This window comes from Mytilus edulis, chromosome 4 (genome assembly GCF_963676685.1).
Source record: "Mytilus edulis chromosome 4, xbMytEdul2.2, whole genome shotgun sequence".
In the NCBI taxonomy this organism is placed as follows: Eukaryota; Metazoa; Mollusca; class Bivalvia; order Mytilida; family Mytilidae; genus Mytilus; species Mytilus edulis.
In genome coordinates, this window is record NC_092347.1 from 43,444,892 (window position 1) to 43,471,825 (window position 26,934).

General features: G+C 32.4%; 2 protein-coding genes across 2 annotated transcripts in view; one reads left to right on the forward strand and one right to left on the reverse strand.

The window, feature by feature from the left end:
• LOC139519736 (protein-lysine N-trimethyltransferase SMYD5-like) overlaps positions 1-26,934 on the reverse strand; it is a 42,400-nt gene that overhangs the window by 13,370 nt on the left and 2,096 nt on the right. The window contains exons 2-7 of the mRNA XM_071311979.1: positions 25,929-26,177; positions 24,604-24,731; positions 24,008-24,077; positions 20,592-20,696; positions 17,956-18,018; positions 16,993-17,063 (exon numbers count right to left, since the gene is read on the reverse strand). Of these exons, the coding sequence (XP_071168080.1) occupies positions 16,993-17,063; positions 17,956-18,018; positions 20,592-20,696; positions 24,008-24,077; positions 24,604-24,731; positions 25,929-26,177 (686 nt within the window). The remainder of the gene's footprint in view (positions 1-16,992; positions 17,064-17,955; positions 18,019-20,591; positions 20,697-24,007; positions 24,078-24,603; positions 24,732-25,928; positions 26,178-26,934) is intronic.
• On the forward strand, positions 1,043-6,802 carry LOC139519735 (uncharacterized). The gene is made up of 2 exons (XM_071311978.1): positions 1,043-1,141; positions 4,525-6,802. The coding sequence occupies exon 2, from the start codon at positions 4,545-4,547 to the stop codon at positions 6,504-6,506; it is 1,962 nt and encodes a 653-aa protein (XP_071168079.1). The 5' UTR covers positions 1,043-1,141; positions 4,525-4,544; the 3' UTR covers positions 6,507-6,802.

Here is a 26,934-nt window from a genome sequence, read left to right on the forward strand (position 1 = left end):
TTATCAAAAGGAAAAGAATGTCAACATTGAAAGCGAAACATGGGTAAACCATTTTATTAACTGATTTGATCCACAAAAACTCATTCTTATACAGGTAGAAACGATGATTAACATATGTTTTTAATCTAAAATACACATGAAATGTTGATACATATTATCAAGCCTATGCAATGTAAATTGTTTATTTTAGTCTTTCTATAAAATGGATATACGTTTTATTATGTTGTTAATCAAATATGAGAATTTGGGTCAGTAAACACGAATTTGACAGCTAGTGCCCCTTTAAGAAGGCCTTAATTTAAACATCGTCATTTTCCAGTTTTGATTTGTCAAACACACAAAAAAACAAATTTCAATAGGAACAATGTTGAAATTTTTGTCAGAAATAAACTTTTTATAAATCAGTGTTTGTTTTGAAATGATCGAAACAAGAATGTGTCCATAGTACACAGATGCCCCACTTGCACTATCATTTTCTATGTTCAGTGGACCGTGAAATTGGGGTACAAAACTCTAATTTGGCATTAAAATTAGAAAGATCATATCAGAGGGAACATGTGTACTAAGTTTCAAGTTGATTGGACTTCAATTTCATTAAAAACTACCTTTGACCAAAAACTTTAACCTAAAGCTGGACAGACGGGGGGACGGATGGTCAAATGAACGGACAAACGAACGCACAGACCAGAAAACATAATGCCCCTCTACTATCGTAGGTGGGGCATAAAAAAAAGTATATTATTGATATTGAATATTAATACAACATCACATGCATTTTTTTTTTAGTTTAGTTAAAACATGTATTTTCATCTATTATCATAATATCTGTTATAAATATGTGTTCTTCTGAAATTGACTTCTTTTTACTCCCTTTGCAGATCCTCATTTTCACTTGTGTCTCTTAAGATATTGTTAACTGATACAAAGCCTTCTGATTGAAAAAAAGATGCGGAAAATTATATTTAAATTCCCCTGCACTTTATATTTAAACAATCTTACTTATACTTTCCTTTGTGCAGAATTAATCATAATTTCCAGAAATTTCTAGCAGTAGGACTTTCTGAAAAGTAAATCCTCTAACATACAATAAAACTTCAGCAGATTTAAGGAACGAGGGAAAATTAAAAAAAGAAATCTAACGGTAAGGATTCTTATATTTTATCAATCTAGGTCAAATATGTTTCATATACATGAACTAGAATATTTTAATATATCTGAAACTGTCAAATTGACATAAAAAAAGGTCATTTGAACAAAATAAATTTCAAACAAATGTTTAAAATAGCTGTTAATTCATATGGATCATTTGCATAATAATGAGTTGAAAGTTCACCTGGTTTGGATGTAACATTTTTTTTTATTACATCTATGTAACTATACGTATATCTTTGAAAAAAATCATTTGTACAATGTATTTACATCAGTTGTTTTTATAAACTAAAAGGGAAAAGTAAGGATATGGAGTACAGAAATCATTGCAAATGCTGTAGAATAGACTAAAATGCAAGATTAATTATTGCAATTTTAGGAAAATCTGCATACATGAATTTAAGAATGGGTGTTTTTATTATTGCAATACTCATGCAGATGCATTATTCCCATTAATAACCAGATGATCCGCAGGGCGCAGCTTTATATGACCGCAGAGGTTGAACCCTGAACGGTTGGGGCAAGTATTGACACAACATTCAAGCTGGATTCAGCTATAAATTTGGATTGTGATTAAATAGTTGACACAGCATAGGTTTCTGACACAGAATGAATGTGGTCTAATGAGACTTAAAATATTTTTTTTGCCTTTGAGCAATTCACTATGCTGTTGAATATTAATCCTCTCAAAAAAATGTTGAAGAAATTTTCTTTTTATTTATGAATCTGAATTGAGAAAAATTTACCCCCCCCCCCCATTTTTTTTTCACATCCCCCTTTCCTTTTTTCCAAAACTGATCTCAATTCAAATTTCTAATGGAGTTTGCAACAATAACTACTCATTTAAATACATCATAAAATATTAGAATGTAAAAGTGAATATACATTGTATATTGTATAAAACAATGATTTAAGTTGATTCAACTACTATTCTGGACAAAGAAAGATAACTCCAATTGAAAATTTCTTGCTATTGCACAATATTGTGCAATTAGTTATTTCTTGCTATTGAAAATATTTGCTATTGCACAATACTGTGCAATTGAAGATTTCTTGCTATTGTGCAATACTGTGCAATTGAAAATTTCTTGCTATTGCACAATACTGTGCAATTGAAGATTTCTTGCTATTGCTGAATACTGTGCAATTGAAAATTTCTTGCTATTGCACAATACTTAATATAATAATTTTGGATCCTGATTTGAACCAACTTGAAAAGTGGGCCCATAATAAAAAAATCTAAGTACATGTTTAGATTCAGCATATCGAAAAAGCCCAAGAATTCAATTTTTATTAAAATCAAACTTAGTTTAATTTTGGATCCTTTGGACTTTAAAGTAGACCAATTTGAAAACGGGACCAAAAATTAAGAATCTACATACACAGTTAGATTTGGCATATCAAAGAACCCCAATTATTCAATTTTTGATGAAATCAAACAAAGTTAAATTTTGGACCCCAATTTCGACCAACTTGAAAACTGGGCCAATAATCTAAAATCTAAGTGCATTTTTAGATTCAGCATATCAAAGAACCCCAAGGATTCAATTTTTATTAAAATCAAACTAAGTTTAATTTTGGACCCTTTGGACCTTAATGTAGACCAGTTTGAAAACAGGACCAAAAATTAAGAATCTACATACACAGTTAGATTCGGCATATCAAAGAACCCCATTATTCAATTTTTGATGAAATCAAACAAAGTTTAATTTTGGACCCCGATTTAGACCAACTTGAAAACTGGGCCAATAATCAAAAATCTAAGTGCATATCAAAGATATCAAAGAACCCCAATTATTCAATTTTTGATGAAATCAAACAAAGTTCAATTTTGGACCCTTTGGGCCCTTATTACTAAACTGTTGGGACCAAAACTCCCAAAATCAAACCCAACCTTCCTTTTATGGTCATAAACCTTGTGTTTAAATTTCATAGATTTCTATTTACTTATACTAAAGTTATGGTGCGAAAACCAAGAATAATGCTTATTTGGGCCCCTTTTTGGCCCCTAATTCCTAAACTGTTGGGACCTCAACTCACAAAATCAATCCCAACCTTCCTTTTGTGGTCATAAACCTTAATTGTGTTTAAATTTCATTGATTTCTGTTTACTTATACTAAATATATTGTGCGAAAACCAAGAATAATGCTTATTTGGGCCCTTTTTTGGCCCTAATTCCTAAACTGTTGCAACCAAAACTCCCAAAATCAATCCCAACCTTCCTTTTGTGGTCATAAACCTTGTGTCAAAATTTCATAGATTTCTATTTGCTTAAACTAAAGTTATAGTGCGAAAACCAAGAAAATGCTTATTTGGGCCCTTTTTGGCCCCTAATTCCTAAAATGTTGGGACCAAAACTCCCAAAATCAATCCCAACCTTCCTTTTGTGGTCATAAACCTTGGGCCTAAAATAAAATATTGTTTGTTTCCCCAATCCCGACCGACCCTGCAAAATTGGTGCTACTCATAAAATTTTATTGTCAAAACTAAGTGAAATATTATTTTATTCATTTTGGATTTTCAGGCTTGCTGGATCGTCCGATAATGTCAAGCTTTTTGGAAAAATAAAATTATTTCCCTACCTACCTACCCACACCTGGCTTGGCAGGGTCGGGATTGGGGAAACAAACAATATTTTAATTTAGGCCTTGTGTTAAAATTTCATAGATTTCTATTCACTTTTACTAAAGTTATAGTGCGAAAACTAAAAGAATTCAGACGACGACAACGTGATACCAATATAAGTTTTCAATTTTTGCGGTCGTATAAAAACCTCGCAATAATTTCTAAATTTACAGTATTTATACTTGACACAAAATCCACTTGTACATTCAATATAACTCAAACCATAGGGGCAACTCTTTAATGCTTGCTCTTCATCTTAAAGTCACAGTGCCGTATATATAGAGCATAAGCTCAAACATAACTGTCAGTGTATGGCTGTCTCTACTTCCTATATATACAGGTTTGTTTGCGTGAATTGTGAAACTGTTTGCCATGCTGAAGCTCTGCAAAATGTTTTCTCCTAATATTTTTCTTAAATGAAGGCTAGAAGAATTATACAATTTAGAATGGAGAACAGAAACGGGAAACCTGACCAAATTATTTAATTTAAAAAAACGTATGCAACATTTTTATCAATGAAAAAAAAAAAATCATATGAACATCTCAATAATAAATGCTTATGTTCAAGTAATATATAAGTATTATTCTACTATAGCATGTTCATGAATCATATCAATCAATCTTGAATTACTTTTGATTGTTGTAATAAATGAACATTTTAAATTCTGAATTTACAGCGATTATATTTGAAAAATAGAATTACATGTAAAATAAATTTACCAAAACTATCAAATATGATTATTTTACAGACTGACAGACATCAGCGAAAATGTCCACAGATAAAAGTCTATCAGTTAATTTTTATCAGTATCTGTGTCAAAAGGTTGGATCTCCAGAAGAGGTGAAAGTTCGGAGGTTAACTTATATAACAGATGACATTGGACAGGCAGACACAACACAAATCACTAGCGGAAGTAAAGGTGAAGGGCTAGAATTAAAAGGCAGTGACTTAGATTCAATGATTCTTGATACTAGATTTACAGTGCATGAATCAGAGAGAGATGCTGTTCTCCAATCCATCCGATCCAACAAGATTCCTCTGGTTATGAATACAGAGGATACACAACCATGTTTTACACATCTACTTCTTCACCTAGATTTTCTCAATGACTACAAAATAAAACCAGAATTTAAACAAATGTTTGAGAAGTCAGGTCCGATGATAAAGTTCTCAAATGAACAATACAAACAGTGTTTTATTTTGAAAATGCCTCTCATTAAATCAGAGTTCGGTAATTTATTTAAAGTACATGGTCCGTGTATATCAGATGCATATGAACTATTTGATCTTGCATTTTGTCTTAAATGTGATAAATGGATATCTCATGCACAATCATGGGTCAGTAGACCACGTTCAACTTGGCCTGCACCAGAACTCATAACTAAAATAACATCCTGTGGTGTGCTATTAGTTCCGATTGGCTGCAAAGGGTCCTTGAAGGAAAACCTTCAATGGAGAATATCATTTTCTGTAGCAGAAAAAATTCTTATATTTTCATTCAACCATACCCAGTTACTATGTTATGCTCTATTGAAAATATTATTTAAAGAAATTGTAAACAAAGATGAAAATATGAAAGATTTAGTATGTTCTTATTTTCTGAAAACTTTGATATTTTGGATATCAGAAGAATCGGATTCATCAAAATGGACTAAAGACAATATCATACCATGTTTCATGTCTTGCTTACAAAGATTGATGTACTGTGTAGAATATTCAACACTATTACATTATTTTATTCCCAACAATAACATGTTTTATTTACGATTTAATACTGAAAACAAAGAAAAAATGACCAATATCCTACAGAATTTATATAAACAAGGAATACACTGTTTTGCAAATTCAGAGACTTTGCATGAGTTTACAAGACTCCCTTGTGGAATAAATGCCCCACTAACAAAACAAATTTCAATTATAGAAACTATAAGATCCAGGATAAGTCGTTTACAACCCCTACTTCTGCTTAACAGCTTGCTACATCATTGTAGAACCGTTTTATCAAAAGGCATCTTTACCTTATTTTTGTCACACGCTCACCAGTTTGAAAAACAGGCTGCAAAAATTCAACGAAGACCCAATAACAAACATCAATACTATAAGTACAAACACGACCTGAGTCAACTGTTGATAGGAACACATTCAGATGCAGTATCTGGATGGCTGATGTTGGCTTCTTTTTACTATGTTCATAAAAACTACTCTGCACCATTAAGTATCATAGATTTTGTCTTAAGGAAATTTACAGATAAACAATTATTTTTGTACACTCCAACTTGTTTAATTCAGAACAAGGAATCTATGATAAATTTAATGAAAGAAGAAAAACTTCATACAGTATTAAAAAGTATAACAATCAAGGATCTTTACTTTGATGTAAAGTCGTCATTCATTCCACCAGAACTACACATGGATAATATAAATCAAGAAATAAAAATCATTCCCTTACAATTTGCACATTTCCTCGCTTTTCTGTGTAACTATCATCTACATGACAATACATCCTGTATGCAGTCTCTACGTCAGATAAGCCGGACATTTATTGAACAAATGAAAGGTAAAAGGAATATTGAATCTGTCTTACATTCAATTATATGTCTCGGTATCGGTCTTCAGATGATGGGCGATATAATCAATGCAAGAGGTTGGTTCCAGATTGCTGCTAATTCAGATATTTTACAAATTACAAGAGCAGAAGCAAGATTGTCTTCCCTCAGTCATTATTATTAAAATAATCAATGTCGTTTCAAATTTTAAGTTTCTAATGTTTTTATATGTTATCATAGAAATACAAAAGACTGTGCTGCAATAATCTTGAACTTCTTCAAATATAATAAAGGCAATCTACACAAAATAATAAATGCCATCCACTAAACAGGTATTAATTCTATGAAAATGTTTAAAGGATAAAAACATATTAGTTTAAGTGAAATGATATACACGACATGAATTGATTTCCTTATCTTTTTTTTTATGTCTTTGTAACTGTCGTTTACATATTTATTAATAAAATATGTTTTACTTCATACAAAGTTCTGTTATACTTTTTGTAGTTTAAAATTGTAGATAATTCATTTATTTATTTAATAATGCAAAGGCAAAAAGTTATCCAATCATGTAACATTTGCAATTATGATAGAACCTTAATTTGGACCATCCATATTTCCCCCTACAATGGAATGGAAAGAGAATTCACTATCCAAATCCCTACAAACATTTAAAAGAATCTTAAGCAGATAAAAGAGAGCTTTCTTTGCCGTTTACATCTCAAAGTCACAGTGAGGCTAGGTTGCACTTTGTAAATGCAGCTGTTTCACAGACCACACCTTTTTTGGGGAGATATTTAATATTCACAGATATTTTGTCATATAAAAAAGAATTTGTGGTATGATTTCCAATGTGAAAACTGTCCACAAGAGACCAAATTACACAGAAATTAACTGCATGTTTACCTACTCAGTGACGGATCCAGAACTTTTCCTAAGGGGGCCCGCTTTAGTCATGCTTCAATGATTCCCTAAATAATCAACCAAATTTTTCCCACGAAAAGGGGGCCCCCCCCCCTGGATCCGCCTATGCCTACTGGTTTCCAGATATGATCTGATATATACTGAGATATATCTTTCATCTCATAAAGACACAACTAGGGGATTTTTCCATAATAAATACACATGGATAGCAGCCAAATTGAATTCTGAGGAAGACCCAAAGTGAAAGGAGGGATAGTACAGAACTTTAGTATAAGTTTAAACTCTTAGATGTTTGAGGGATATAAAAGATGAAAATATGTCTCACAGACGTATGTTTAGACTTTTGAAAAATAGTACTGCATGTGTACTTTCCATTCAAGGATATAATTTTTTACGAAACCTCTTAGTAAATAAACACAATTTTAGCCTTACAAGGAGTTCCTATGGGAAACTGCTTGTCTACATTTATAGAAGTGCAACATTAACCTATAGCTATATTTTAAAAGATCTATGTTTTATGTATAAATGAGACAACAATCCAACAACAAATTGCAAACTGAAAAGAAATCTGCATTTTTTACTAGTTTTCTACAAGATTCAATAAGATGTTTGTTCTGTCATTGTGATGAGCAGATATCATCTAGAGATCATTAATGGACAGCAATTTGGTTTTTGTAATAGCTTGTCAGAGAAATGAAAGATAATGGCCCAGGAAATAGCAAACAAATAACACAATTTAAATTTTCATTCTTAACAAGCATACTGTGAGTATTGCCTGGCAATACATAGTCCCCTACTGATTAAAAATTCATTGAACTGGAACAAAATGCTAACTTGATCTATAACCTGTCATGGTTTAAACTATATAACAAATATCAAGTCAATATCTTAAAGCATGACAACAAAAAATGTGGAAAATTGATTATTTGAGTAAATTTTCTTAGTCCAGGGATCATATCTCTGCACAAAATCATCAGACCAGACCAGACCAAAATTTGAGCTTGATCTTTATATTTGTCATGATTAAACTATATACCAATTATCAAATCAATTTCTACACATATGAACAAAAAGAGAGGAAAACTTGTTATTTGAGTGAATTTTCTAAGTTCAAGGGCCATAACTCTGCACAAAATTGTCAGACCGGAGCAAAATTAAAACTTGATCAGTAACTCTGTCATGATAAAACAATATACAAAATATCAAATCAAACAACCAAATATCAAATCAATATCTTCAAGCACAAAGAAAAAAAGGTGTGGAAAACTGAGACAGACAGACGGACAGACAGACAGACAGACACAGACAGACAGACATACAGACAATTGGTTTAAGGAAATCACATGATAACCCCCTTTGGATTCAAAGGGGCCCCCGGTCAGAAGATTTCATAGCGGTATCATGATGTTGCTTCTAATATTTTTGTGATGGTATTTCATTTTTATTTTTATACAAAACTTGGCACACCTCTATGGATTTTACTAACCCTCTATTAATCTGTAGGGTGGCAGTATCAAACCATATACCTTATAATAGGTATCTTCCTCTCATCATATGTGACCCACATATCAGAGGCAGGTAGTAATTCCGTATGAAGTACATTGTATTTGATTAAGTATCTGTAAACCACTTTTCATCATTCTAATCTCAACTGGTATTTTTTGAAACTATGACCTTGACATAGTCAAAGGGACCTCAAAATCAATTGCAATCTATCATAGTAACTTTGACCCTGACCTTTGAGATATTAACCTTAAAACAAATATGGAGCTTTCTCTCATTATGTTAGACTCTAAGTATAGAGGCAACCCTATATCTACTTTTCGATTGAACATCTGGAAATCACTTTTCTGCTCAAAGGAGTATGTTCGGTAAGGTCCTAAAATGGCCCCCATTTTTAGCGTCAATTTCAAATTCGGATTTATTGACCAATATCACAATAAATTATAGCTTATACAGTGACTAGATAGGAAATAAGCCATTTTGTTGAAAATTTTACGTTTTTGCGTTTCATTATGACGTCACAAGTTGTACTCATATTGATTTTTCACGAAAAAATCAATGAAAATGGGTAAATTTTCCATAGATTATTAGACAGGAAACATAGAGCGCATACGTCGACAACAAAGATCTTTTAATATAATGTTTGTGAAGACATTTCACATGTTTTATTTGAATTTTAAGTTTGTCGACGCCTGCGCTCTATCTTTCCTGGTCCTTAAATTGGTTGAAATCCAACTGTTTTTGTCAAATTTCACCAAAACCCTTTATTTTGACCTATTTGGGATGTAAAAATCAACGTGTTAAAATAAAATTTTGACAAAAACAGTTCTGTTAAACTTTCTCACGTGTCTTTAAGGCAACATAAAACATTTATTGTCTTGTAACTATGAACTTTATAATTGGGGCCAAATATGGCCCTTACCGAACTTACTCCTTTTGGTCTATTTTTAGAAACTATGACCTTAGCCTAGAGTGTGGTGACCTCAAATAAATACTATTCTTTCTCTCATTATTATTTATCGTGTATGCAGGTAAACTTTATATTATTGGATATTACTTGAGTATTTTTTGTACAAGAATAAAAATATAATATATGCCAAAACAAATAGGGTGCAATAATTATTTAACATTAATCCATCATTCTGCCTCTGATGAAGGTCCCTTATGGACAGAAACCAGTCAGGCTATGAAACATCACCAGGTGCTGTTAATTATGTGTTTGGCATATACTATATTTTTAAGCTTTCACATTTCCCCCCGCTGATACACATAATTAATATGGCTTCTACTAACGAAAGATCAATTTGGAGCTAATGTGTTTAGAGACGTCTTATGTCAGTACACCATTACTATATTACCTATTTTCTGTACAAGAATATATCATTTGTTGTCAATTAATATTTACAATAGACCTTTAAATAACAAAATTCATAGTTGATCATGTAAAGTAAATTTAGCAAAATTAAACTCTGTGCCTGTATAAAGCAAGGAATAAAAAGCTTAGTGAATGTCCAAGGTACAATTTTTTGTGCATTTTCATTATCAATTGGTTCATTAGGTTTTCAGTAATGTTTAATTAATTAATACATCATAAATTTAATTGCAAATGTGTTTATTAATCTTTTAATCCTTGCAACAATAAAGACCATAGCAATCTTCTTTAGTTGTTTTATTTAAGTTACCTATTTAAGAGTGATAAATTCTTTGCACAGGACAGAAGTCTTGCATAGCAAGTCAAAGGTTCCAAAGTGACCTTCATTAAGCAAAATTGGGAAATTTGTTCTCAAATTTTAATTTTATGATACAATAATACTTACGGAATTGGAAATTACATTAGGATTATCTCCCCCTAATTAGTATTCACACCGCCGATCGCGCTTTAAAATATCAATAAAGCGCTCAGGTATATCGACTCCCACCACACATGCGTGATTCCCCAGTCTCTTTTGGTGAAAAGTGTTCATCAAAAAAGATTCAAAAGGGGAGGTGGGTGGGAGCCAATTACGTAAGTATTATTCTATTATAAAATTAAAATTTGAGAACAAATTTCCCAATTTTATATTAATTCATAATACTTATGTAATTGGAAATTACATTAGGAGATTTCTAAGCTATCCACAGCTGAAGAATCTTTCTGTACTTTGTATACTGTATTTTCTTCACATCAGTTCAGATATAAATAACACAACACTATACAGTTAACATTTTTTCTTCCATTTTCTATAAATTTTTCTCCTTTTTCTTCTTCTTTTTTTCAGAATTTTCTTCCATATCTACAAAATTCTTATTTACACAGAATTTAAAACTTCAACGTCTATTTGACGTAAATAAAAACGAGTAAAGGTTGATTCCTTTGTCCAGTCTGCTGTGTCCATAATAGACTTCACAGATGCGCCGTTAAAAAGTGCCCAAGATGGGCCCAAGGCTCTTGTAGAATGAGCACAAAATTTTTTGTCTTTTTCATTGTAAGCACATTTAATTGCATTAACAATCCAAGACAAAATAGTCTGTGATGTAACCGGTTTATGCGGTTCAATAAAAGATAAAAACAACTTGTTCTCAAACTCACTGTCAGAGTTTATAAAAGGTGCAGTTTTCTTCAAATAATAATAAATAGACCGCTCCGGATCTAATAATTTATCTGATTGATAAGACGGAATAAAAATCTTGCTGCCAAAATGTTTTGGTCTATCCTGTTTTGATAGTCCATGACAAACAAAAGTCACCCCTTTCTTCTGCACAACAATCGACTCTTCTCCAATACACAAAGATTGTAATTCCCATTCAGGTAGAAGCACTACTTTTGGAGGTCTCGAGTTAAAAACACCCTTTATAAGACGAGTTATGTAAGGATGTTGTCCTACTGGAATTTTCCCAATTGGAGCTAGAAATGAGAATAACATAGATCTATAACCAGCTATGGTTCTATACTGAAGACCTTCTGAGTATAAATATGTCAAAAACTCAGCCGCCTCTGTGAAAGAGGCATTATAGGGATCAATTTCCCATCTTCTACACCAGCTATTGAATTTTCAAAATTTGACAGAGTAATCTTTCTGAGTCCCAGAGCGCCATGAGGCTCTGAGTAATTTTCTAGTTTCTTTAGAAAAACCTTTCTCTTTAAACTGTTTCTCGATAAAAACCATGCAGTCAGATTGTATACTGCTGGATTTGGATGAAATATGTTTGTTTTTGGCTGGTGTAATAGATCCTCCCTGACTGGCAGGCTCCTTGGATAATCTAATATGTACTTCAGAAGATTTGGTACCAATGTCTGCGTGGCCAATGTGGGGCTATTAGAATTAAATGACAATTGTACCTTGTCATGTGTTGCAGTATTTTTGGTATTAGACAAATTGGAGGGTATGCATATGCATACATGTTGTTCCAAGGAATTGTTACAGCATCTATTGCATAAGCCTGAGGGTCTGGGTTCCAGGAGCAATAGATCTGTGTTTGTCAATTTTTCGCAGAGGCGAAAAGATCTATGTGAGGTGTCTCCCAAATCTGAAACATTGCATGTGTTATCTCTTTGTTCAATGACCATTCCGTTGGTTGAATTTTTACTCTGCTTAAATGGTCTGCTAGAATGTTCTTTTTTTTCCTGCAATGTGTGCAGTTTTCAGAAAAAATTGATTTTCTAGTGCTAATTGCCAAAGTTTCCAAGTTCTCATACACAGCTGGGGAGAACGAGTGCCTCCTTGTTTGTTTATATAACGAACAACCGTTGCATTGTCTGAACGAATAAGAACATTTTTGTTTATCAATTTTGGGAGAAAATGTTTTACAGTTAGAAAAACTGCCTCCATTTCTAAAGAATTTATGTGGAGAAGTTTTTCTTCTACTGACCATGTATCCTGAACTATGAGACTGTTGTTGATGTGACCTCCGTACCCTGAATTTGATGCGTCTGTTGTTACTGTTATTGACGTTTCCCAAGGTGTTATTGATCTGCCTATAACCAAATTTTCTATTTTTAACCACCATCTGAGGTGACCTTTTAGATGTTTTGAAAAAGGAATTTTTATTCCTAGATTTTGACAAACTGGTTTCCAATGATAAAGGAGGTGTAACTGAATTGGTCTCATAAAGAGTCTTGCATTTGGAATTAATTCTATGCATGAAGCCATAATACCTAATAATTGTAGAAAATCTCTTGCTGTTACTTGATTTTGCTTGTTTAAGATAAGTTCTACTACAGAAAGGAGTTCTGACACCCCTTCTGATGTAGGACAAACTATTCCTTCTTTTAGAGAAAACACTGCTCCTATGTATGTTATTGATTGTGTTGGAATTAGGCTTGACTTTTCTAGATTTACTACAAACCCTAAATTTGTTAGGAGGTTTAGTGTTTTCTCTCGATCTGAAATCAGCATTTTTTTGGTCTGATTTTTCAAAACAATCGTCTAGATAAGTTGCTAGACGAATATTTTGGGCTCGTAAATGAGCTGCCACTACAGAATACACTTTTGTGAAAATTCCAGGTGCTGATGTTGGACCAAAGCACAGCACCAGAAATTGGTAACACTGATTGTTGACACAAAATCTTAAGATACTTTTTGTGTGTTTCGTGAATTGGTATGTGGAAATAAGCATCTTTTAGATGGAGAGAGAAATTGCCCAATCTCCTTTTTGTACTAAGTTTAAGACACTGTTTAGAGAATCCATTTTGAAGTGTTTTTTCTGGAGACATTTGTTCAGAGGTTTTAAATTTATGACAGGTCTCAAATCGTCTGTCTTTTTTGGTACTAGAAAAAACGTACTGTGAAAACCGTAGTTTTTTTCTTTAACAGGTACATTTTCTATAGCATTTTTTCCAAAAAATTGATCTATTTCTGTTAGCAGAATAGGTAAATCTTTTGCAGGAACATTTGTTTTCTTTATTCCTGTTTGTGGGATTTTCCCCGAAAATTCCAATTTGTAACCCTCTTTTATTATTTTTAAAACCCAACTGTCGTTTGTTATTTTTGCCCAATTTTGCCGAATAAGTTTTAAACGACCTTTTACAGGTATCTCTGGGTTCTGACATAAAATATTTACCTGCTTTTTGTAGTCATTTTGATCTACAATTGCCACGAAAAGAACCTTTCTTTTCACCATCAGCCTCTTTTCTACCAGAACCAAAGCGTCTGAAATAAGGCTTAAATCCACCTTTGTTTTCACTAGGCTTAGCTGCTACCTTAGGAATGCGAAAATTGGAAAAGTCATTTTTAGCCAGTTTAGGATCATTAGTGTCTTGGCTAGTATGAATGACAGCACTCTTCCTTTTAAAACTTAAAGTTGAAGTAGCTGATTTACGTGTTAATTCTGGCAGTAAATCTTTAATTTGTTTGTTTGTCTCTGAACGATTTTTCAGTTTCTCTTCAAAATCTTTCCCAAGAACACCATCACTTGACAATTTAAGGGATAACAATTTATCATTAAGCTCAGTTATGTCCTCTAGACCTGTATCTAACAAGGTAGCTTTCCTACGGATCAAATGATGAAACGCACCTGTTCTAGCTGTTTGATCCATAGATTTCACTGACATGGCAAAAATGTCTTTGACCATTTGGACAAGTAAATCAATATTTGGTTCAGAATCATTCAGTTTTTCCAAAATCTGACTTTGATCTAGAACAATACCAGCTTCAGATTTGTCTGGTTTAGTTTTGGCATCTTCACCAAAAATATCACCAAGGATATCTCTACTGACATTTTCAGTATCAAGAGAGTCCTTATCAACTACAGAATATCTCTGAAAACGGTTATGTGTACTGTTTTTTACAGAAGATTGTTGGGATTCATTGTCAGAATCTATATCTAAATCAAGACCCCTTCTTTCGTCTCTATCTGGTTGAAGGGAAATTGCATCAATGTCATTGTCATGATTTGCAACACTAGCATGTCTGAGAGAATTCTGCCCACCTGACGTGGCAATGTCCCTAGAGTCCTGAGAAATATTCTGCCCACCTGAAGTGGCAATTTCTCTGTCCGTTTCTTGATGTCCACCTGAAGTGACAGTTTGAGAAACAACTTGTCTAAAGGGGAAGAAAAATATCCATTCGAGAATTCACCGAATTAACGGTCTCTTTGACACTAGAAATTTCTGCTCTCAATTTATTTTCTACATTTACAGACAAACCTGTTGTTGATATTGTCTCAGGTTCCTCTGATACTTCTTTAGCACACGTGTTGCTAGCAGATTTACGAGACTTACTTGTCGTCTTTTTACGACTTCCGGTCTGTTTGATTGATGATTTCTCGTTTTTATTATCAGAGCGAGACGGAGTAGCTTTAGGAGAATTTGCTTCTTCACTTGCCCAATTTATGGCCATAATAAAAGCGTCTGCCATGTTGACAATGAAAAGCGTCTATCTCAAAAACTTAATATTAAACTATGAAAATACACGATATATAAATAAAACAAGAGGCTCTGAAGAGCCTGAATCGCTCACCTTAATTTTTTTGGTTAAATCTCTCATCAATGATTATTTTGGCTTTTCAATTTATTTAAATGTTCTTTGAATCGTCCTATTTTCTTCAAAAGCAAAAAAAAAATCATTTACTCACAGATGTTCTATTTTAGCCATAGGAGCTATGTTTCTGACATACAAGGAAATGAAATATAAAATTTATACTAGATACTCTGAAACTCATTTAGCCTAAGTTTGGCTGAAATTGATACAGCAGTTTCAAAGGAGAAGATTTTTTAAAGTAAGTCAACATGATGAACAAATTGTGAAAAAAGTCTTTAAAGGGCAATAACTCCTTAAGGGGTCAATTGACAATTTTGGTCAAATTGACTTATTTGTAGATCTTACTTTGCTTAACATTTTTGCTATTAACAGTTTATCTGTATCTATAATAATATTCAAGATAATAACCAAAAACTGCAAAATTTCTTTAAAATCATCAATTCAGGGGCATTATACCTGAAAAACCAGTTACCCAATTCGGCTGAAAATTTCAGGACAGGTAGACCTTGACCTAATAAATACTTTAACTTCTTGTCTTATTTGCTCTAAATGCTGGAGTTTTTGAGATATAAGCCAAAAACTGCATTTTACCCTGTGTTCTATTTTTAGCCATGACGGCCATGTTTTTTGACGAAATAAAAAATAAAGCACAAACTTTATTTTATACACCCTACTGATCATTCAGTTGAAGTTTGGTTGAATTTGGTTTAGTAGTTTTAGAGGAGAAGATTTTTTAAAGTTAGCAAATATGATGAACAAATTGTGAAAAATTGTCATTAAAGGACAATAACCCCTTAAGGGGTCAATTGACAATTTTGGTCTTATTAACTTATTTGTAGATCTTACTTTGCTGATCATTTTTGCTGTTTACAGTTTATCTTTATCTATAATAATATTCAAGATAATGACCAAAAACTGCAAAATTTCCTTAAAATTACCAATTAAGTGGCAGCAACCCAACAATGGTTTGTTTGATTCATCTGAAAATTTCAGGGCTGATAGCTCTTGACCTAATGAACATGTTTACCTCATGTCAGATTTGCTCTAAATGCTTTCGTTTTTGAGATAAAACCAAAAAACTGCATTTGACCCCTATGTTCTATTTTAAGTAACGGCGGCCATGTTTTTTGACGGATCAAAAATCGAAGCACACACTTTGTGAAGGATAATCTAAGGAACAATCATGCTAAGTTTCATTCAAATCCATTCAGTAGTTTCAGAGGAGAAGATGTTTGAAAAATTGTTAACGACGACAGACGACGACGACGACGACGACGGACGCCAAGTGATGAGAAAAGCTCACATGGCCTTTTAGGCCAGGTGAGCTAAAAAGTAACATTTTCCGAGAGGAAAAAAATCAAGTTTGTGAACACTTTTCGCTGAAGAAGAAGACTGGGGAATCATGCATGCGTGGTGGGAGTCGATATACCTGAGCCCTTTATTGATATTTTAATGCGCAATCGGCGGTGTGAATACTAATTAGGGGAGATAATCCTAATGTAATTTCCAATTACGTAAGTATTATGAATTAATATAAAATATCTGACCTTACCAGGATGCAACTTTTTAAACTAATCCTGCATCTTCTTCTGGTTAACCTGCTTTACAAATCTTACCTAACATAACTATTCAATTTTAAATTCTTAAGCTTAAATTTAAATTGTTTAATTTGTTCTCATTATGAATTTTGATGAAATAATTGAAAATGGACATTAAGCAAAAGACTTAAATGCATAAAATTTAATTATTCTTCAATTTTTAATTAAATTGTTTAGACAACCATACCTAGACCCTATTCCTTGTCCATTTGTACCAATCAATGCAAACAAGGATCTGAATCCTTCAGGAGTAAACCACTGAAAAAGAAAAAAAAAATGTATAAAATGTGGACAATACAGGGTCAAGATTTTCCTTTATTTAATAAATAGATGGCACATAAGATAATCATCTTATTTGACTAAAGCACAACAACAAATGTTTTTAAGTTTTTTTGTTTGTTTCAAAGCCAGTATTATCCTCCCACAAAATTTATAATTGACAATGATGACTACAAAATTGAGACAATCATAATCAAAACTTGTCATCATTATTTCCAAGTTTTCCCATCTACTTTAAAGGCATTTTGATGTATTAATTGCAAATACTCTTTGAAGGGTTAATAAGTTAACTGTTACAAGGCAAGACATCAGTTCCTTTTGGAACATACCTCTTTTCCAGTTGCATTTCAATTTTAATATGTGCTGGTCATCCTGGTAAAACTAGTTTTGCAGAACATATCTATTGTATTTATTGTTTATTTGTTCCTGTCCCTAAATATGTCACTGAACATTAAACAAATAACAATCAACCTATCAATTATGGTCAGCTGATAAGGTATCTGTATCATATAGAATCTGAAGGTCATATTTAGGAGTATCATTAATGTTAGAGATCAACACAATACCATGAGTAATAATATGTTGACAGCATTTTGTAATAAAGTAATTAAATACTGTATCCCTTAAGTTTGTCAATAACATCGAAGTTTCATAATTGGGTACCAATCTTTGTGGACTGAGGAAAACTTGTATTTTTGATGGATAATTAATTTTGTGGGTTAGAAAAATGCTGCAAACTAGCCTACAGTAAATCTTTATTTTGTTGAGTATTAGAATAAGTGGTTCACCTTCACTACCTAATCTACAAACATAAGTACCCCACAAATAATAATAAATCCACAGTACATAATACATTTTTACAGATTTATACCTGGGAAACATTTTCTTCAAAGATAAAATCAGCAGTCATCTGTCTAAGTAATTCAAGTTGTTCCTAAAAAAAGACAAGAATTTAAATAATCTTTTCAAATTTCAGAGTATAAAAAACTACTTATATTTTTATTTGTTTTAATTTCATGTTTTATGAAAACTACACGAATATGTTGTTGATGCCATATCTTTATTCACTGGTGTTAAACTGATCATGGTAATTGCAGTTACAACGATCCCAAAATGGCAGAGCCAAAAACAAGTAAAATTGTCTTCTTCTAATTTCTCTGTGTACACACGTTGTTTTCAAGAATTACTCATAAGATCAGCTGCTAGGTTGATATTTACGGTATTGTTGCGTGTGTGTTAGTATCATATGTGGCCTTGTTACTGAAATAATAGCCATAGAAAATTTATGGAAGATCATCGTAACTCCAAAAGAAGATAATCGTAACTTGTGGACAAATAACTTGAAGATAATTGTAACTGTATAAAATATGTCTATGATCATAGTAACTGATTTTATCAGTACCCTCTGCTAACAGAATATTTAATAATAAATGGGGAATGTGTCCATGGGACACAGAGGATGCCCCCGCTTGCATAAAACGTAAATAAAGGAACATAAATAAAAAACAGTAAAAGTGATACTACCTAAATTATGTGGTAATAAGCATTGTGTATAAGTTTAAAACATTTGGTTGAGGCAAACTAAAGTTATAGAACGGAAACCAACTTTGGGACGTACGTACGGACGGATGTAAAGACTGACAATTGTAAAACTTAATGCCCCCGCCATAGCGACAGGGGCTTAAAAAAAGATTATTTAAAGATAATATATAACAAAGGCGTAACAACATTCAGGCTAAAAATACTTTTTTAAAATAAGGTAAGCTTGCAATTTTTATTTAAGTGAAACTTGTACAAAAGGGAACGAGATTAATAGTTCAAAGGAGAATAAGATACCTTGACCTATCAAACATTCAAACACGATTTATATATAGTAGCCATTCCCATCAGCATATATAAAGAAAGTTACGATTATCACTCATAAGTTACTAATATCATGTCCAAGTTACGACTATATAATAATCAATATACGATTATCATATCAAACAAAATTCTTTGAGTTATGATGATCTTCCGTAAAACTTTCGATGGCTATTATTTCCATAACAAGGCCACATATGATATTAAGAACACCAACACTCAACAATACTGTACATATCAACCTAGCGGCTGAGTAATTCTTGAAAACAACGCATGCATACGAAGAAATTAGAAGAAGATGATTTTACATGTTTTTGGATCAATCATTATGGGATTGTGGTACCTGCAATTACCATGATCAGTTTAACACCAGTGTTTATTCATGTCTGCTGAATTTGGACATTTGAGAGTGTGTCATATAGTTTGAACGCTTGTCTTAGTTGAAGGCCAAATGGCAATCTATTGCTGTCTATATTTGTTGGCACATTTGTTTTTTATCAATTGCTGTCTCACAGACATATACCCAACACCTCCTGTCATTCTTATTATTAATATTAAATCAAGTAATAAACAGCTGCGCCACGAGCGCATGATACGCCCGTCGTCTTTGTGTGTGAAGTTTTATGCAATTATCATAAATAGTTTCTGAGACTGAGATACGGCGCGACATGTGAAACCCCCCCCTTTTTTTATACAAAAAACTCAATAACTTTAAAACAAAATTTTGAATCATCACCAAAAAGTATACAGATCTTTAGATTAATATAACTCAGAAGTGTGTTAAGTTTTAAGCAATAATCATAAATCTTTTTTGAAATACTTGTGACATGTGAACCCCCCCTTTTTTTTTTACAAAAAACTCAATAACTCTAAAATGAAATTTTGAATCATCACCAAAAAGTATACAGATCTTAAGATTAATATAACTAAGAAGTGTGTAAAGTTTTAAGCGATAATCATAAATTGTTTTTGAAATACAGCGCGACATGTGAAAAAAACACACCCCTGTTTTAATTACAAAGTCCCGTAACTCAAAAAGTTTTAATCATCATAAGAAACAACTAAGTTAAGTTTCATGAAATTTGGATAAGTTGTTCTCAAATTACGGTGCCATGTTTACGCCGGACAGACGGACGCCGGACATTTGTATATCATAATACGTCCCGTCAAAATTTTGACAGGCGTATAAAAACCAATTTTCTTGACTAACAATTCTTTCAAATTATGACATAACAACTTTGATTAATTGAAATTAAAATGATGAACTCAATGTTATTTACATGGAACTGTTCAACAAGAAGTTTGTGTACAATTTACCTGGAACTGTTTACCAATAAGTTTGTGTACAATTTACCTGGAACTGTTCAACAAAAAGTGTGTGTACAATTTACCTGGAACTGTTCAACAATAAGTTTGTGTACAATTTACCTGGAACTGTTTATCAATAAGTTTGTGTACAATTTACCTGGAACTGTTCAACAAGAAGTTTGTGTACAATTTACCTGGAACTGTTCAACAAGAAGTTTGTGTACAATTAACATGGAACTGTTCGACAAGAAGTTTGTGTACAATTTACCTGGAACTGTTCAACAAGAAGTTTACGTACAATTTACCTGGAACTGTTTATCAAGAAGTTTATGTAATTACCTGGAACTGTTTACCAAGAAGTTTGTGCACAATTTCATCTTCCTCATTTACTGTGTTTTTCACAAATTGTGAAAATTTCTGTAAAACTGTTGACTTGTCTTTTGCCTATCAAAATCAGAACAGATTAAATTATGTCTAAGTTACAAACATACCTGCCAACTGTCACTATTTGCGTTGAATTTCCCCCATGAAAGCTCCCAAATGGAAATTTGGAAAGAACAATTTTGTCCACAATTCAAAACAAAACAATCAATTCAACATGGCTAAAGATTTGTACAAGTAGGAAGCAGTGAAAAAACAACATATACATCAATTTGAAGGGTCCTTTAAAGGTTTTATAGGACTATAAGAGCCATACTGCACATAAAAAACTCATTGGCATTTTGAAATGTTGGCAGGTGTGTACAAAGACCTATCAGATTATTTTTTTCTAATCGTCGAAGAAATCATCAAAAAAACCTTAATGTTCCATTTCTGAGGCATAAAAAGTAAGAGGTGCACAACTATATACATGGGGTACTAAATGATCCAGTCAAATTAAGTTTCAATTTCTATTTTAACGATTATCCCAATGGTATGATGTTATCCAATTAAGATTTCTTCAATTCCTATACATGTATAATATGTTAAATGTATATGATTTTGAATAACCAACTACTGTGACTAACAAATACAGGAAAATACACAGACAGGAAATTAAATAACCCCATATATGAGATTGAGGGAGATTGATAAAAACTGTGCTTGCAAATAAAAATATGCATAGTAAAATATAATCAATACTATGCTAGCTAATTTAACATTGTGTACTGTTTTATGACATATTATCACTCTATGGTAGGAAATGTTATGGAGACATCATTGGAAAGTGTTTTTTTTTAATAATTTCAAAAGTTTATTCTGTGACATGATATTGAAATAGAAACTGTGTAATTAAATTATTCTGTTTAAGTTTGGGTCACACATGAACAAAAGAAAGAGTAGGTGATGCAAAACGACCATCAACATGGCTGCTTAAATGCAGAGGAGCAGAGCACCAAGGACCATTGTTGGAAATATTGTTTGCATTCAATGAGTTTCAGAAGGGATAAATAGTATAATTGTACAATTAATTCATTGAAACAAAATACTCTAATTTACAACAACTGCTGATGAATTAACTATAAGAGTAAAAGAGAATGTTTCAAATTAAATGATTTTAAACAAGAGGCTGTCACAACGACAGCAAACCGGATTTATTTACATTTATTTGTGTCCTGGCAATATCACAAGAACCATTACTGATGAATGGTGAAAGTGAAAATCATCAATATCAAATTTGACCTCCATTTTGTCATCAGTATCAACATTTTGAAATAATAATATTTGAAAAGCTTAGATTGAATGGTTCATGAGTAAATGCAACAACGTGAATGGAAACACCATTTTACGATCTTTCAAGAACCATAACTCCTGAACAGTAAAAGTCAAAATCGTCATTATGGAACTTGACCTCTATTTTGTCATCAGTAACAACATATTAAAATTTCAAAAGCTTTGGTTGAATGGTTCATGAGAAAATGCACGGACACAACGGGAAACACCATTTTTCAATCTTTCAAGAACCATAACTCCTGAACAGTAAAAGTCAAAATCATCATTATTGAACTTGACCTCCATTTTGTCATCAGTAACAGCATATTAAAATTTCGGAAGCTTTGGTAGAACAGTTCATGCATAAATGCACGGACACGACTGGAAACTCCATTTTTCAATCTTTCAAGAACCATAACTCCTGAACAGTAAAAGTCAAAATCGCCATTATTGAACTTGACCTCCATATAGTTCAGTGTTCCAGCTAGGTTTTCAAAAGGGCAGGGTGCCAATCCTGAAAAAGGGCATTTAACGCGCGATATGATAATATGAAAAGGGCATATTTTAATAAAAGATGTTAATCAAACAACATCTTTAGCCCATATAGAACTCTATCTTTCTACTTTTAACGCTGAAAAACTTGTCAAGCAGCTTGTCACACAAGTTTTTTTATCATTGCTTGGCACAGTTGAACTTTATATGCAGTATGTTTTGAAAGGAGATCTGTTTCATACTGTTTCTATGGTCTACCACATTTTACCTGTTTCACCTTTCTACCCCTGCTGTGCTTGATGGCAATACAGCACAAAACAGCTGTGCTCAGTAAATTCACAATTTTAGGATATAAAGCAACAGTGAAAAATGGTATCAAAAATAAAAAATACAGAAAAAGATGACCAAGGCACCCTACCAACACTGCTACTAAGACCCTCTTTAACTTTTCCCATAACTCAAAATAAATACCTAAACATATATATTCTTAAGCAAGAAGTATGGAGACACATTTTAGAATATGTAAATGGGTTACTCAATGCTAGGAAAAAAATCAGATTGAGTTATCTTTCTTTATTCGGGTGTGCTCCTTCTTTGGAGGATTATAAACAGTACGTAAATATGATGTAAATATGATCACAATATGGCGGCTGATTTTGTTATTTTCGTATCAAAAATGAAGGCAGTCAATGACAACAAATACGTCTGAATTTTCTGTTTATTTTACAGAAAACAAGTAAAACAATGTCTTCAACGAGTTTATAATGGTTTTCCAACTTTCTGTCATTACGTTTCTTCCATGAAACTACGGTAAACATCGCAAATTGTGCCCAAGTTGTTGTATGCACATTTCTTCAAAGATAATTGCTGACTGACCGATTCTATTTGAACGAATTAATGTTGATGATCATTAATGACCCATCCGATAAACGGATTACCTATAACAACAGATTATGACACCAGTTGTAACCATTGATTAGCTTGGGGTGGTAAACAAAGTCATAATCTTTTCCCCAGGTAAAATTTAGTAATTAGCGTATCATATCAATATGCAAATTAATATGCAATCGATCTTCAAAAAAGGCAGGGCGCCCTGGAATCTGTAAAAAGGGCACAGGGCGCCACTCGGAAAAGGGCGGGCGCCGCGCCCTCTGAAAACGGCCTAGCTGGAACACTGTAGTTGTCAGTAATAACATATTAAAATTTTAAAAGCTTTGGTTGAACGGTTCATGAGTTAATGCACGGACAACATTTGATTGCCGCCTTTCAAGAACTATAACTCCTGAACGGTAAATTTCAAAATCGCCATTATTGAACTTGACCTTCGTATAGTTGTCAGTAATAACATATTAAAATTTTAAAAGCTTTGGTTGAACGGTTCATGAGTTAATGCACGGACAACATTTGATTGCCGCCCGCCGTACATCCCCAAATCAATAACCGACATTTTGTCACAAAAATCCGGTTAATAAAACATTTGAATTTGCAATTAAAATGTATGCCCCAATTAACAAAATTATCACTTATTATCTGAGATACAGTGAAGAGGGGTCACCTAGCAAAATAATAACCTGTTTGACTAGAGCTACCATCTTCACTATAAGCATTATGCTGGAGGTCTCCGGTGGATAATGAATATTTCTGAAAAAGACAATAAATTAAATAAAATGAGCCTGACTTACTTCATAACATCATCTAAAACATGATAGAAAATGACTTTGTTTTCGTAGCAAAATATAGTACATAAGCTCATTGAGTTAAAACTAATTCTTGGTGGTTAATTTTCCAATGAATGTTTGCAATCGTCAGTGATTCACTCTAAAATATCTCTCTTGTTTACATACATAATACATGTAATATATGAATTTTTGGTAAATTAGAAATAATTTCCAATGTCCATGTATAATCTTGTTTAACAACAACTAACTAGTTTTTCACATTATCAAAAGTGATTTTTCACTAAAATGCATTATTTGTAAATTTGCTCATCACTTCAAACACAAATTGTCGGTTGTTTCTCCATACATTTTGGTCCTATATTGTTGAGTTATTCCCCCCCCCCCAAAAAAAAAAATTATAGCTCACTAAATTAAACAATGTAACTGAAGAGTGAGATATCAATTTGTTAATAACATCCAGCGTTATTATAACTTGTATAATTATTCACCTCCAAGTTTCCTGAAGCCTAGCTAAAGGATGATCATTGTCTTCACTTAGTCTACTAGGACCCATACACAAGACTTGATGATATTCATCCAAAGCTGTTTTTCTACATAATTCGCAGCAATATGTCACCTGTATAAAAAAAACCAGTTATATTGACTGAATTTAGCAGTGAGTTTTTGCTTTTAATAATAATAATGTGCTATGATAAGGGACTCAAGGTGAATAAAATATCATTCACCAGGATTTTTTCTCATATGTATGAAGCCATTGAAGTAAATAAACAATGATTGACATTTACGATATAATATTGGATTGATTAGAATTTTTCTCACTTTTTTCGCTATAGTGAAGGGTGCTAAAATTAGGAATGCACTCAAAAATTTGGAAATTTCAATGCTTAAACTTTTGATAGTGTGTATTTGTCCAACAATATCAAGGGTATCCGGAAAGGTCTTTAAACATAAAGTAGAAAGGACTGTTTGCAGATCCTTGTTAGCAGACCTTAATCTGTATTTTATTCAGATACTACTTTTCCTTGGTATTATGTTCAAACCACAAGTTAAACTGTTAAATGCAATACACTGTCACAAGTTCCAAAGGCTTTATATGAAGTTTTTGGCAAGACCATGCTATCAATCATCAAAGAAAAAACTATTTTACTTTCTTTCATGAAAAAAAATGAATCCTTCATACATACAATGACATACAACAATTTATACAGAAGACTTTGCTCTGCACTTGAACGAACCCTTTAGCTTGCAACCACTTTTTGACACATCTGTGGCTTGTTGCATAGAAAAGTTTCAACCCTATCCTGAGTGACTGAACATTCTATTGTTTTCCAGGAGTAGTACAAATTTCCTGCCCTTTATGTCCTGCTCCATACAGTACACACAGAGAGGATGTAATCTCATACTCCCAACACTGATTCTGGTGTAACACAGTGTCACACTGTGAAAGACAGATTTCCCTCCCAAAAAACACCAAGGAATTACTCCCATCTGGGAGGGTTTTATGACCTGTTGATTGCAGGTAAAAGTAATAAAAATCAACAAAGCATGACTGCATAGTCTGACAGTGACATATAATCAAATGTCAACTATTCTCTCACTTCTTCCTATTTCAATCATTTCCTATTTAGTTTAATTTCTGAAAGCTATAAAAAAAAAAAGGTTAATGAAAATACATCCTCTCTGTGTGTACTGTACCTACCTATTTTAAAATTATTAATAATTTCTCATACTGAATATGCATGAAATAATTGCCACTGAACATTAATCATTAATTACTAAATTAATTCATGTATTCTCTGAATAATTTGGTTACCTGACAACCAGGACAATCCACATATGGTGACTGATCAGTAATATCACATTCCGGATGTGGGAGACTTAAATGTGGATTTGTTGATAATCTACGAGCTTGTTCTTCTGCTGTTTCTAAAGATTTCATACAGTATTCACATGCTTTGTATTTGTACAACTCATTCCATAGAAACTGTGTGGAAACAATTGGTGTCTCTTCAAAAATAACATCACCTTTGTTTATGTTTTTCTTTGCAAACAAGCCTTTTCCCTGGAAAAAATATATGTATGTCATAAAATGCCAATCCTAAACAATGATCGTTTGCAAGAAACATTTTAATTTTATAATAACTTTTACCATGGTTACATACTTAAGGTAGCTTGGGTGTCTTCCTCCATCTTGGATTTTGAATTAGCAGAAAACAATCGATTCAGTCTAGATCTTTAATGAAATGAGCAAATTTCAAGAGTAGTATGTATTTCATGTGTAAGACTTTTCATGTTAATATTGAAAATTATGTGTTTCATCATAATTACCATGATTACGCCTGTATATTACAAATAAAAGTGATTTTTTTGTTTTATCAATTTTTTTCCAAACTTTTCCATGTAAGGGTAGATAACTCAGATAAAGAAATCTTTATATCATAATGTGTTGTGTAAATTTACTTATTTTATTATTTAGGAAGAAAATGAGTTTGATGATCTCATTTTTTCTTTTTTGTATCTGCATGAAAGCATATAATATATATGAGCTATCTCCTCATACATGTATCTAATCTTTAAATTATATGGTTTTGTTTTCTTTTTATCACACAAAAATAGGGATTTCCATGCATCATGTTCATAATCTATACAAAATGAAAATCTGACAAATGTGCACAACCTGTAGCCACAAAAGCCCAGTGACCCATACGTTTTATTATATTTTTGAAAAACAGTATGACATAAACTACATTTAGCATGTTTAGACAAATAATCAAAATATTTTATGGATTTTAATTTAGACTCCCATCTACCCTAAGTAG